Below are 13,079 nucleotides of genomic sequence, written 5' to 3'. Positions count from 1 at the left end.
TATAACGAAGTGGTAAAGCAGTCTAATGTGTTGAAAGAGATATCTAGGATTTATAGCTGTGTTTTTCTGTTGGGTTTAGTAATCACAGATCCTTAATCTGTATGATATTGTAGTCACATTGTTTACGTGCATCACTTTCACAATGCTTTAGTAACGCTTTTAAGAAACTAGACAATTACTTGGGAGCAGCAATTTGTGGACAGTTTTTACAGATGTAAACAGTGGTGAGACAGACAAGACAAACCAGAAATAATGGGGAAGGACAGGCATATAGCGTGGCACATTGGCTCAGTGGTTAGCACTGCTACCTCACTGGGCCACAGACCCAGTTTGATTCCAGTTCGAGTGACTGTGTGGAGTTTGTACATTCTCCCCGTATCTGTGTGGGTGTCCCACAGCCCAAAGATGTGCAGGTTAGATGGACTAGCCCTGCTAAATTGCCCAGACTGTCCAGAAATGTGCAGGCTAGGTGGGTTAATCATGTAAAGTGTGGGCTTATAAAGATAGGATGGGGCCTGGCTCTGAGTGAGATGCTCTTTGGAAGGTTGGTACAGACTCGGTTGGCCGAATGGCCTCTTTGTCACTGCAGCAATTTTATAATTCAATCTAGTGCAAACCTAACTGCATTTAATGTGCTTAGACATTGCTCTTGATATAGAACTTGGATATGATGTTAAGAGACAACTAACTCAAAGAGCACATTAAGTTTAATCAGCTCTTGACCAAGTTAATAGCAACAACAGTCACATTCTGTTTAAATATTTAGAAGGCTGAAAGCAAGTTTTTTTTTTTAAAAGAAGACCTCCCCTTCATTATTGAAGATTTCCTCCTATCTGTTTCTATTGCGGCATAATTACTTAAACATGATATTCTCAGGCGTATTTTGCATATCTTCTCAGCCAGCCCAGAGTTAAACTGTTCGACTCATGAAAGGAATATATCTCATTGTAACATTGTAGAAAGTTTAAGCCAGTCCAACTGACGGTATTTTCACAATTCAAGTCAAACCAACAAGAAATTGAACAACAAAGCCATAAAAATGTTATGGATCAGAAAAAGGCTGTTCAACCCATGAACTCTGTGCTGGCTGAAAACCAAACGATCTGCCTGTTCTCATCCCACTTTCCAGGACCTGGTTCATAGCCCTGTAGGTTACACTGCTTCAGGAACAAATCCAGGCTCCTTTTAAAACTGCTTGAGGGTTTCTGCCTCAAACACCAAACTGAAGTGTGTTCCAGACACCCACCAGTCTCTGCATGAAAAATATTTCCTCCAGTCCCCCACTTACCAATCACCTGAAAACTGTGTCCCCTAGTCATTGATCCCTTTGGGGATATCTATGCTGTCCAAGCTCCTCGTTATTTTATACACTGGAATAAATGACTTAACCAGCGTATTGTGTAGTTCTAGCATGACATGCCAACTTTTGATATCAATATCCCATCCAATAAAGGGAGGAATTTCGTATGAATTCTTTATTACCTCTTCTGCCTGCCTTGCTACTTCACGGAGCCAACACTGAACCTGTGGAACACCACTGGAAGCCTCTTTCCATTTGTAAAAACATCCAGAAACCATCACGCTTTGTTTCCTGTCGCTGAGCCAATTTTAGATCCAACTCACTTGTTTCCTTTTTCTTTCTGATCATTCTGTCAATTGCTTTACTGAAGCCCATATAGACAACATGCATCGAATCCTACAGCCAGCAAACGGATCCTTCTGTCCAACGTGTCTGGACCAACCAGACATCCCAATCTGACCCAGTCCCATTTGCCAACATTAGTCCCAAATGAGCTGCACTGTCTTCATCAATCCTCCTTGTTAATTCCTGAAAAAGCTCAATTAAATCAGTAGGGCATCATTTTTTGTTTAACAAAGCCATGTTGGTTATTCCTGATTAATCTGTACGTTTTTACATTACAATTTATTCTAACCGTCAGAATTGATTTTTTTCAAATAATTTTCCCACCATTGTAAGATTAAACTGATCAGCCTGTATTTATCTGGCTGTCTCTCCTAACCTTTTTTTTAAATAATGGTAGCACTTTCACAGACCTTCAGTCCAGTGCTAACTTGTCTAAATTGGTGAGGATTGGAAAGTGATCCTTGGAGCATCCAGTATTTGTACCCTAGATTCCCTAAATAGCTGAGGATGCAATTCATGTAACCCTGGTGATTTATCTACCTTCAAGGTCAGCCCCTCCAGCACTTTCCTTCTCTACAATGCTTATTTTATTTCATATTTCACACACTCTTGGTTGTAATTGCTTCCTGAGCCTCTAATGCTTCATACTTTTGTATATTAACATGCAGTATTTGTACAGCCATTTCCCTTTCCAGACTTTATTATTAATTACTTTTGAGATCTGTCTGAACTAGGCTGCCAGATCAGTGAAAGACAATAGCAAGCCAATCCATTCAGGGCAGTTAGCAATGATGTTGTCAATGGCACCCACGACCCAGGAAAGAATGATGGTAAAGAAAGTTTAGAGAAGCAATGTGTGAATTTAATTGGTAGCAAATATCGAACAGCTTTAATACAACAAACTCTAAGCATGGATTTGTTTTTTTAGAAAAAATAGTTCGATTTCAGGAGAATGCTGTCATCCAATTTGATGACAATAGCAGAGAAGCACATCAAGCCAATGGCATTTGTTCAGAAAATGGTGATCCTCATCCAGAGCTTGGGATCTCTCAATTGGATACAATAGAGGAAACCATGAGGACACTGCAACTTCAGGAAAATCCCTCAAAGTTTCATGACATTACAGGTATGTGAAGACAAGAATTGTTTTCAGGATGAAGTGTTTTGACCTGGAGAGTACTGCCTGAAAAAGCAGTGGAAGCAAAATCAACAGGAACTCTGTCAAATGAGTTGGATAAATGCCTCGGAATACAATTGCTGGGCCATGAGAAAAGAGACTGCACTGGAAAGATCTTTACTTGGACTGGAAGCAGGCATGAGGCCAAATGGCCGCCTGCTGTGCATAGCTTTGGATTGATCTTAACTTTCAAAAAGAGGTTGATTTGGCTTCAGCGAGCAGTTATAAAATTAAAATCACTGAAACTGAATCTTAACACAGTAAATTTGCTGCGTGTGATTTCAATGGAAGAAGGAGAGAGGGCAGTGACTGATTATTTTGGGGGCGCCATGCCCCATCCTTGCAGCAACAATAATATTTTTAACCAGTTATTCTGTACGTGGCAGTTACTAGGCTCTAGTCAGAACTAAAGAACACAAAAATCCATCTTTGTTTGCAGCCCAGCAGGGAGATTTTATTGCATAAAGTGTGTACTCTGCACTAGCTCAAAACTAGTCTGAACAAGCTCACAAACCTGGCTCATGATTCACCAGTGTCATATGTCTCACCTCTTAAAGGGACACTGTCCCAACATAACATGCACCAACTATAATATGGTGGCTTGAACCTTGAGTTCTGAGGAAGGGTCACCTGACCCGAAAGGCTAACTCAGTTTTCTCCTTCACAGATGCTGCCAGACCTGTCTCGCTTTTCCAGCAACATTGTTTTTGTTACCAACTATTATACGTACTCACCATCTGCTGGGTTTCTATTGCCTTGAGAAACCCATCGGATAAAAGGAGGTGAGAAGGGCTGTGTCTGTGAGGTGTATGTTCTTTTAGAGAAAAGCTAGTGTACCAGGTGGAGCACTAGTTTTCTCTAAGCCCAACATGCTTGTTTGTTAGATGCACACTTCCCCCAACCCACTCTCCTCCATGATCCCCAAGGCCACAATCATGCCTCAGTTTCAGTTACAAAAAAGTCCTTTAAGATGTTGGTATTGTATCTTTATTGATGCATTGTAACCTCTCGAGTCTGGAATGTTTAGGACCACTAACAACTGGGAGGTGGAAGACATCATAGGTCTGAATCTTTTATTTAAAGCTTCAAGCAATGATAGTGTTGAAAAGCAATTATAAAAAGTGTTTTACTTAAGCAAATGCTGTATTTTCCTAGTTTCTGCTGAAAAGCTCAAATGATGCAACAAGATGCTTGAGTCAGTTACTGCGCAAAACATTTCCAAACAACAGGATGTTATAGCCAGTAATACGCTGTACTTATGGCTCTGTAAAGAAACACAGTCTACGATTTATGTCTGCCCCCACTCTTGCTACAGGAGAATGTCACTCTCCTAGGGTCAGTTTTTACCATGCACTTGAAGATCATTAATTCAAGCTCAACTGCAAAAAACTAAATTTTTCCCCTGCATCTTTAAATTGTGTTTTTACGTGAACTGTATTTCCTGAAATCCTCATGGTGTGTCAGTAAATCATGAAATATTTGCAAGTGTTTCTTGGCATGTAAGAGTTCACCATTCTGCAAGGAAACAATTCTAACTGAGCCTCTCATTGTTTTCACGACAAACTCCCTGAGAGTCCATTCGGTCAGTAAGTCAAAGGTTCTCTGTGTGAAGATTACATTCAGTTCTTTAGCTGCCCTTGCGTTTTCTTTTACAAATTGCTGTCAAGTTATTAGTGCCTTATGTCCTGAGCAGTTCTGAGGCTTGGGAAATTAGTTGCAGATGCTTGGATTTTTAATTTGATATCTAAAACTGTCTAGCCTCTTGAGGTGTGCTGGCAGCATCTTTGAGCTGGGATGCCCAGGTACTTGTACAACCTGCTCCAGAGGTGTGCAGTTATGTCTCCGAACAGGTTCGCATAGAAAATATAAAATAAGCTTAAAACCACAGCTTGTCATTTTGAAACTAGTTTTCTTGATTTGATTTGAAAGCAGTATGGCCCTGACTGGTGTCTTAATCTTGTTTGACTTTCTAAAGGCTGTACTGCAGAAGGGAAATTAAATCTAAGGCATGCTGGACTTGAAATTTCAAACTTAATGTTGGGCATTTGTTGCTTGATGTTGATTTTGACTTCTGGCAAATTTTGACTTCTGACTTTCAGACAATGCTAGCAACAATTACACAGTGGAAGTTGCTGATCCAAATCACTTTACGAGCGATTCAGAAAATGAAGTGTTCTGTGATTCTGTGGAAGAACTCGACCACGAGAGAGTAAGTTTTAGACACGCTTTCACCTTTTATAAGAGCTTAAAATCAAAAATTATTTACAAGGTAAAGAGAAGACAAATTGATGGTTCAGTAATACCACTCACCACAATGGCATCTTACCTGTACATCCTATTGTGCCCACAAACGGGAGTGATGTTCTTCATGAGCTCTGTTGCAAAGTCAGGAATTTGGGGTGGAGATGTTGTGTAGCTAGGATGTGAATTTTGCATGTACCCCAACAAAAAATAATTCTCAGCTTTAAAAAAACTTAAAAGAACTGCAGATGCTGGAAATCAAACAAAAACAGAAATTGCTGGAAAAGCTCAGCTGGATTGACAGCATCTGTGGAGAGAAAGCAAAGTCAGTGCTTCGGGTCCTGTTACCCTTTTTGCTTCTAGGTTTCTTGCTTTGAAGAAAGAGTGTGCCAAACATGTGCTGATCATGCATGTTAAGTGCTTTACAGCAGTGTTGCAGAGGGATATGAAAACTTTTTTCTCATTAATATGTAGGGCAAGGGCAGCATTTAACATGCATTCTTAATTGTCTTTTGAGAAGATAGTGATGAGCTGTCTTGACAATGGATTGGCTTGCTACACCATTTCAGAGACCATTTAAAAGTCAACGGTTTTGTTCTGGGTCTGTAGTTACATCCAGGACAGATCAGGCAGGACATTACTGAAACAGCATTACAATAATCTAGTTGTACAGGCTTCATTGGCTTTTTTCTTCAGAGAAAACTGATTGTTAAATTCCCCCAGCTGCTATGATTGGATTTGAACTTATGAATCTGGAGCATTTGCCATTCCTACAATAAACTGTAACACCATTCTCACTAAATTACATGAAATTCCTACATAATCATCAAGGTGCAATTTTAACCAACTAATGAATTCTAAACTTGCCAAGATTATGGGCCTCGGCATTTAAAGGTTGGACCAAGAAATGGTAGCAATGGCTGCTCTGAGGAGCTATTTGTTAACTGCTGAAGTAACAGATTTGATATTTGTTTTAAAGGCCTGAGTGTAATTACTGTCCCATGTTCTCATTTTTACTGCAGCTCTATTTACCTCCTTGTGCACATCTCCACAGTAGTCACTAGAGGGAGCAACTTGCTATGGTTGAATACAATCTTCAGAGAATAAACACACAAAGCCCATGCTTTCTGTATATGCTACACCCAATACCCTACCATGAGTGCTGTCCATCAAATGAATGCCCTTGGGGGAAGCAACAAACTACAAATAAATCTCCCCCATGACAGTCTTGAAATTCTTCACTCGCCCCTCCAAAATCCTCCTGAATATTAAAACAAGTTTAAAAATCACTTACACCTAAAGGATATTAAGAGTAGCATCTCTGGTTGGTGAAGCTGATATTTGCTGCTGCAGCTTTCACCTGTGTCTTTATAACCTTTTAGACTTGTCTATTCCAACACTCCCCTCGCTCCTCTCACCTCACATCTTGCACTACAGACTTCGGCCGGTTAAACATTTTGCTTCCAGCATCCTTCTCCTGTCCCAGGTTCTGTTCGCCCATCATCCCTGTGCTTGCCAACTTACATTCAGCCCTCAATCCAACAATACTTCAATTTTAAGATGCCAGTTCTTTGTTTTCGACTTGCTCTGCAATCTCAACCTTCCCTATGTCTGTTGTAACAATACTACAGCTTTAAAACGTGTATTTTTTTTATGAAGAAAGGTTGAGACAGAGGAATTGAGCAGTCTGCTCAAAGCTAGTACAATAAACTGCTTGTGAGGCCTTGGTGTTTTTTAAACTTGGAATAATAGAAACAGCCTGAATGGGATTCCATTCCAATGGAACCAGAATTTTTAGTTTTAGCTTTCAGCAGCTGCTAGGATTTTGAAGCTGGATATGGAAGCTCCTATCCTCTCTTATGGTTTAAAAACTAGTTGACTATGAGAATGACCCAGGTTAACAACCACAATCAGGAGACACTGGCTGACCAATAATAATAGGGGATTTAGAATCTCCTCAGTTCAGGGGACTGACTCCGAGCTGGCCGATCAGAAGCAGTGTACAGTGCACAAGTAAATTAAGGGTGACTTGGTGATGGGATACCTGCCTCTTTGCAGTTATTACAGAGACAATCTATTTTACTGAATTTGTCTTTGTCAAGAATATGTTGGTGAGATGTTACCATGTTGGAATAGTTAATTAGTAGTTAATATATTTATTATTTTGGACCTTACGCTTACCTTTAAAGCAGGAAAAGGTTAGATTATAAACTTATGACTTCTTATTTTCTGGAGTTTTGATCTAGTCCATAACACCACCATTTCCTCAATTCCTACAAACCCCCAAAAGTGTCTCTGCTCTTCCACTGGCATCTAGCACATGCCTGATGTTAATAACTCTCTAGTTTTGCTGGCTCACCAAAGCGGCATGATCTTGCATTCCTTCGCTGAGCCTCTCTCCCTCTCATGAGAGTCAGTCACACAGCACAGAAACAGACCCTTCGGTCCAACTCCTCCATGACGATCAGATATCCTAAACTGAACTAGTAGTTTATCAGCATTTGGACCATAACCCTCTAAACCCTTCCTATTCGTGTACCCATCCAGATGCCTTTTTAAATGTTGTAATTGTACCTCCTCCTCCTCCTGTCCTGGCAGCTTTTTCCATACATGCACCACCCTCTGTATAGAAAGAGTTGCCCCTTAGGTCCCTTTTTAAATCTTTTCCCTCTCACCTTAAACCTATGCCCTCTAGCTTAGGACTCCCCTACTGTGGGGGAAAAGACCTTGGCTATTGACCCTGTCCATGCCTGTCATTTTATAAACTGCTAAAAGGTCATCCCTCAACCTCTGACCGCAGCCTATTCAGCTTTTCCCTGTAGCTCAAATCCTGGCAACATCCTTGTAAATCTTTTCTGAACCCTTTCAAGTTTAACAACGTCTTTCTTCTAGCACGGGGACCAGAATTGAATGGAGTATTCCAAAAGTGGCTTCACCAATGTCCTGTAATAAGACCATAAGCCATAAGATGGGCATTTCAACTCCACTTACCCGCACACTCCCCGTAGCCCTTAATTCCTTGCGAGATCAAGAAATTGTCAATATCTGCCTTGAAGACATTGTCCCAGACTCCACTGCGCTCCATGGCAATGAATTCCGCAGGCCCACCACTTTCTGGCTGAAGAAATGTCTCCTCATTTCCATTCTAAATTGACCCCCTCTAATTCTAAGGCTGTGCTAATGGGTCCTAGTCTCCCCGCCTAATGGAAACAACTTCCCAGCATCCACTCTTTCTAAGCCGTGCATTATCTTGTAAGTTTCTATTAGATCTCCCCTCAACCTTCTGAACTCTAATGATGCTTCAACATCTCCTCCCAACTCCTTTACTCAAAGCAATAACCAGTAAAGGCAAGTGTACCTAAAGCTGCCATCACCAGCTTGTCTACTGCGACTCCACCCTCACGGAACTCTGAACCTGCACCCTCAGGTCCCTTTGTTTGGCAACACTCTCCAGGGACCCTACGATTAACTGTATAAGAACTGCCCTGATTTGCCTTCTCAAAATGCAACACTTCACAGTTATCAAAATCAAAGTCGTCTCCTCTATCCCTTCCTTTAAACTACTCTCTTGAATTTGCCTCCTTCCTAGTCATTTCTGATGTGGCCCACGGTCTCCTGTGAAGTGCTTTTGGATGTTTTGCGACAGTAAAGGAGCTACACAATGCAAGTGGTTGTTGAAATTAATTTTTCAAATGACGGGGTAATATAATAAAAGTATTTAACGTAAGGAAAGAGTTGGGCAGGGGTGGAGATGGTGGGTACCAATGATGTAAAATTAAATGCAAGGAAATCACAGCAGAATATTACAGAAGCTCATTACAGGGGAGATAGTGGTCACATCAATAGAAGAGTCACCCCAACGCTGCATCTAATAACCAGGGAACATGGGTTAAAATCTCATTTGGTGGAAATTGAATCTATTTAGTTGATAAATATTGAATGAAAACTAATCTTATTAAAGGAACTGTTATTGCTGAACCAGATGGGATTTTCAACAATGTTCTTTGGGCAAGGAATCTGCTGACCATCTCCAATTTGGCTTGTCATTTCAGATCCAGACTAGTGGGTCATCTCCAAATTGCCCTTCAAAATAGCCTCGCAACCAATTCAATTCAATTAATGGTGGGCAACAAATGTTGGACTTGCATCTGGTGAGGCTGTGGAAACCCACCCCTGATGAAGGGGTTAAGCCCAAAAAGTCGACTCTCCTGCTCCTCAGATGCTGCCTGGCCCGCTCCACACTGTGTTGACTCTGACTCCAGCATCTGTAGTTCTTACTATCTTCCAGTCACTGAAAACCCTACTGCAATATTTCTTCTCAGGATGCCCACCTTGAAGAGGTTGTCCTGCTCCCTCTGAAAAGATCTCAGTGGACCTCTTTTCCACTGCCACCCACTAGTGATTTCTGCCCTGAAGCTTTTGATCACATACTGAAACAAACCTGTTACTACAGCCCTGTCTCCCTCCTCAGTACCTGCCTATACAGCTGGCTCATCCCTCATGGACTCCAAACAACGTTCAGACCATCCCAATTTGGACCAAACCTCGACAACCGTTATCTACAGTACATCCAGAGCCTCCAGAAACCGTTTTCTCTGCGGATCCTCAGCTCCATGCTGACAACCATGTTGCTGGTGTCTTCTCTCACAACAGTCAGCCTTACCCCAGCTCAGAGCCTTTCTTTCCCAGACTTGTGAAGGACCCACACAGGATCCACACCCTCAACAAATGCTTTCTTCAGCCAGAGAGTGGTGGGCTTGTGGAATTCATTGCCACAGAGTGCAGTGGAGGCCGGGGACGTTGGATGCCTTCAAGGCAGAGATCGACAAATTCTTGATCTCACAAGGAATCGGGGCTACGGGGAGAGTGCATGGAAGTGGAGTTGAAATGCCCATCAGTCATGATTTAAATGGCGGAGTGGACTTGATGGGCCGAATGGCCTTACTTCCACTCCTATGTCTTATGTTCTTTATCTCCATTCTATAAACCCAGTCCTGATAAAGGGTGTAACCTGAATCGTCGACTTTCCTGCTCGTGACGCTGCCTGACCTGCTGTGTTCTTCCTGCTCCACACTGTTGAGTTTGTGGAATTGACTTCTGAGGTTAGTGGTAGGGACAGAAAACAGTGTGAACATTGATTGGCTAGTGAGCTGAAAGAAAGGAGGACGTGGGTCAGGGTCGGTAAGTGTGATAATCACAGATGTGGCTGTTATTAATGTCATATTCAAAGGGTAAGTCGTCCCAAACCATTCTTATCCTGACACATCACCTACCATCCTAACCACAGGTAGGCTGCTATTGCGTAGGGAAAATCTTTCAAGTGCTGTTAAATGTGAAAGGAAAGGGAGCTATAAAAAGACTCTTCAGACTGTCAACTACTCTCCTTCCAGAAGGCCTAGTATAATTTGTCCAGTAATGGCATCTCTCCAGTTCATTTTAATCCCCTGACAAAGCTTAAAAAAAAACAGAACTAAAATATCAAAGGCGAGAGATTGCTGTGAATTCCTTCCCTGATCCCAGAACTTAATCACAAAAGGCTGGTCTAGTAATAACCTTTGTGTTTTGTTTGTGTCTTGCAGATTTTGGCAATTCAGAGCAGCAGGACTGCTGCAGAGCATTCCAGAGATCCATTGAATTTACAGGATGTTGAGTCTACAGAGTTGTTCTGCAATGCTAAAGTTCCCGCTTGTAGGCCAGATGGTTACCTTTACAGGTGTGACAATTTACCTGCAAACCATGAGACACATGCATGGGCAACAGACAGAGGAGGGCGGCTTGCGCTGGTTGGAGGGAACAATAAGGAGAAAGAGATAACGTTTACAAATCCACCATCTAGATCTGAATGGCTAACTGAGGGGAAAGGTATGTATATATGAAGAGCTGTCCAATCAGCATTCTGTTGGAGGCAATGACCTGGGACTTATTAACAATGTGGGATTTGTAATTATAACCGATAGGATTGATTTTTGGCAAGTAAAAATTTAGATTTGTTGCAAGTCCCTGCTCTGTTCACCTGGGATCTTTCTCTTTTTAATAGTCTAGTCAGCTTTATCTTCACTAAGCCTGACTCCCACTCCCCTGTACCTGATGGCTAGGGAGCAGGACCTTGGTATATGACAGTGAAGTCCCCAACTGAATTAGACCAGAAATCAATAACAACTAGCATTTATATAACACCTTTAGTGTAGTAAAATATCCCAAGGTGCTTTGTAGGAGTTTTATAAAGCAGAACTTCACTCATATGGAGATATTAGGACAAAAGATTTGTTAAAGTGGTTGTTTTTATGGAGCACCTTAGAGGAGGAAAAAGAGGCAAACAAGTTTAGGGAATGAATTCTAGAGTTCAGATCTTGGCTGCTGAAGGAATGGCCATCACATGGTCTATTTTTAACACTTCTTTCATTTTCCTCAACTTCTCGATCGATACTTTTGAGGATTGACTATTGAATATTTACATTTAGCCTAGTGACTCCCACAGTTATCTTCAATACAATCCCACTTCCTGCACAATCTCTCTTCCACTGACTCAGACTCACCTTCCCTATTTAATTTGTGCTGATGACCTGTTCTCGCATGTCTTCCGTTTTACCAAGCTTGTTATGGTTCTTGACCACATCATCCAATTTTCTACATCTGTGCTCTCAAATCTTCCTTACCATCCAAAGCCACTAGATGGCTCCAATCCTCTTTCCTTCAACCCCAGCAGCACTCCCACCCCCCCCCCCCGCCATATTCAGCAGGCAGATGTCCTTTGCCCCAGATACCCTTCCATCCCCTTTAAATATTCTGAAAGAACTGTCCCCTCCATGACACCCTGATTCACTCTTCAGTTGCTTCGAACTCCTGCTTCACTTATCACAACACTTACCCTGGCAAATGCAAGGAGATGCAAAGCTCTCCCTTTTGCTGCTCCTGTCTCACCCTCCCAAGCATGCAGAGTAATAAGTGGGTAATTAGTACTAGATAATAGAGCTGGTGCAGGCTGAATGGCCTCTTTCTGAAAACTGGGCAGCATGGGTAAATTGGGTTAAAGGGCCTGTTTGTATGCTGTAGACCTCTATGACTCTATAGCAGTTCTGTGACTTAAGGATGTTAAATGGAGGTGGGGACTATTGACATCGCTGACCAGAGCATCATACTGTCAGTTGAGGAAAAGCATCTAGTACCCATCCTGGCACCAACCCACTGCATTTTCAAGCGACACATTCCTATCCGCAATACGCATTTGTCTTTCTAGGTAATATACTGTATTTGCTACTTGCTGTGTGGTCTTCTCCACAATGGGGAAACCAAACTTAGATTGATTCTTTTACAAGTGCTTCAACTAACAGCAAATTATTCAACTGCCAGAAGTTGTCCTGAAAATATCCAACACCAAGGTTTGTAACTAAATTAGGGCCACTCCAAACTGGTGCTGAAAGTTCAATCTTTGGGATGTCGTGTGTGTGTGTGTGTGTGTAACTGAGCGGGACTGTACTACATATGCTTTAAATGAGAAAACGGCATCTGGATGAGCTACCAGAGGACATCTGGGACCCTTAAAAACTATTTCCTGTCAGAAGTATGTCTTACGAAGGGAAGGAGAAAGAAATGGTGGTGAGTATGAACATCCCAGTTGCTAGACTTGTAGATAACAGCGAGCTTTTGGCTAGTGTGCACAAGGACCCAGGCCAATGAACACTATAACACCAGCTTAACCACACTTAAGTATTTGGAAGGAATGTAATGTTGCATTATAAGTAGGTTCCATATCATTGCTTCTTCAGTCTTCAGTGACACTCTTTGGTATTTGGTGAAACCTGACCTGCTTGTTTTTAATCTGCACTCCATTGAACACAGCACAATTACTTTAGTGTTCTGTGGCTTGCAGCCTCCCAGTATCAGATGAAACAAGTGTGCTGTCCCCTGCTTAGAGACAGAAAACTTGTATCTTCAGGATTCACTTTATTGTTTTGTTTCCTGCTTGTATTGTGGTGGCAAAGGTCACAGAAAGATGAAGTAATCGTGAAATGGTTC

At 41.8% G+C, this 13,079-nt stretch overlaps 1 protein-coding gene across 9 annotated transcripts in view; it reads left to right on the top strand.

Annotated features, from left to right (window-relative positions):
* The window catches only part of LOC125466300 (acyl-CoA-binding domain-containing protein 5), a 103,894-nt gene that overhangs the window by 42,047 nt on the left and 48,768 nt on the right, over positions 1-13,079 (top strand). For all 9 annotated transcript variants that reach the window (XM_059638878.1, XM_059638874.1, XM_059638875.1 and 6 more), the window contains 3 exons: positions 2,574-2,771; positions 4,922-5,031; positions 10,643-10,925. In XM_059638878.1, the coding sequence (XP_059494861.1) occupies positions 2,574-2,771; positions 4,922-5,031; positions 10,643-10,925 (591 nt within the window). The remainder of the gene's footprint in view (positions 1-2,573; positions 2,772-4,921; positions 5,032-10,642; positions 10,926-13,079) is intronic.

The sequence above is a fragment of the Stegostoma tigrinum genome, chromosome 31 (assembly GCF_030684315.1).
Source record: "Stegostoma tigrinum isolate sSteTig4 chromosome 31, sSteTig4.hap1, whole genome shotgun sequence".
Taxonomy (NCBI): domain Eukaryota; kingdom Metazoa; phylum Chordata; class Chondrichthyes; order Orectolobiformes; family Stegostomatidae; genus Stegostoma; species Stegostoma tigrinum.
This window is presented reverse-complemented; position numbering and strand designations above follow the sequence as displayed.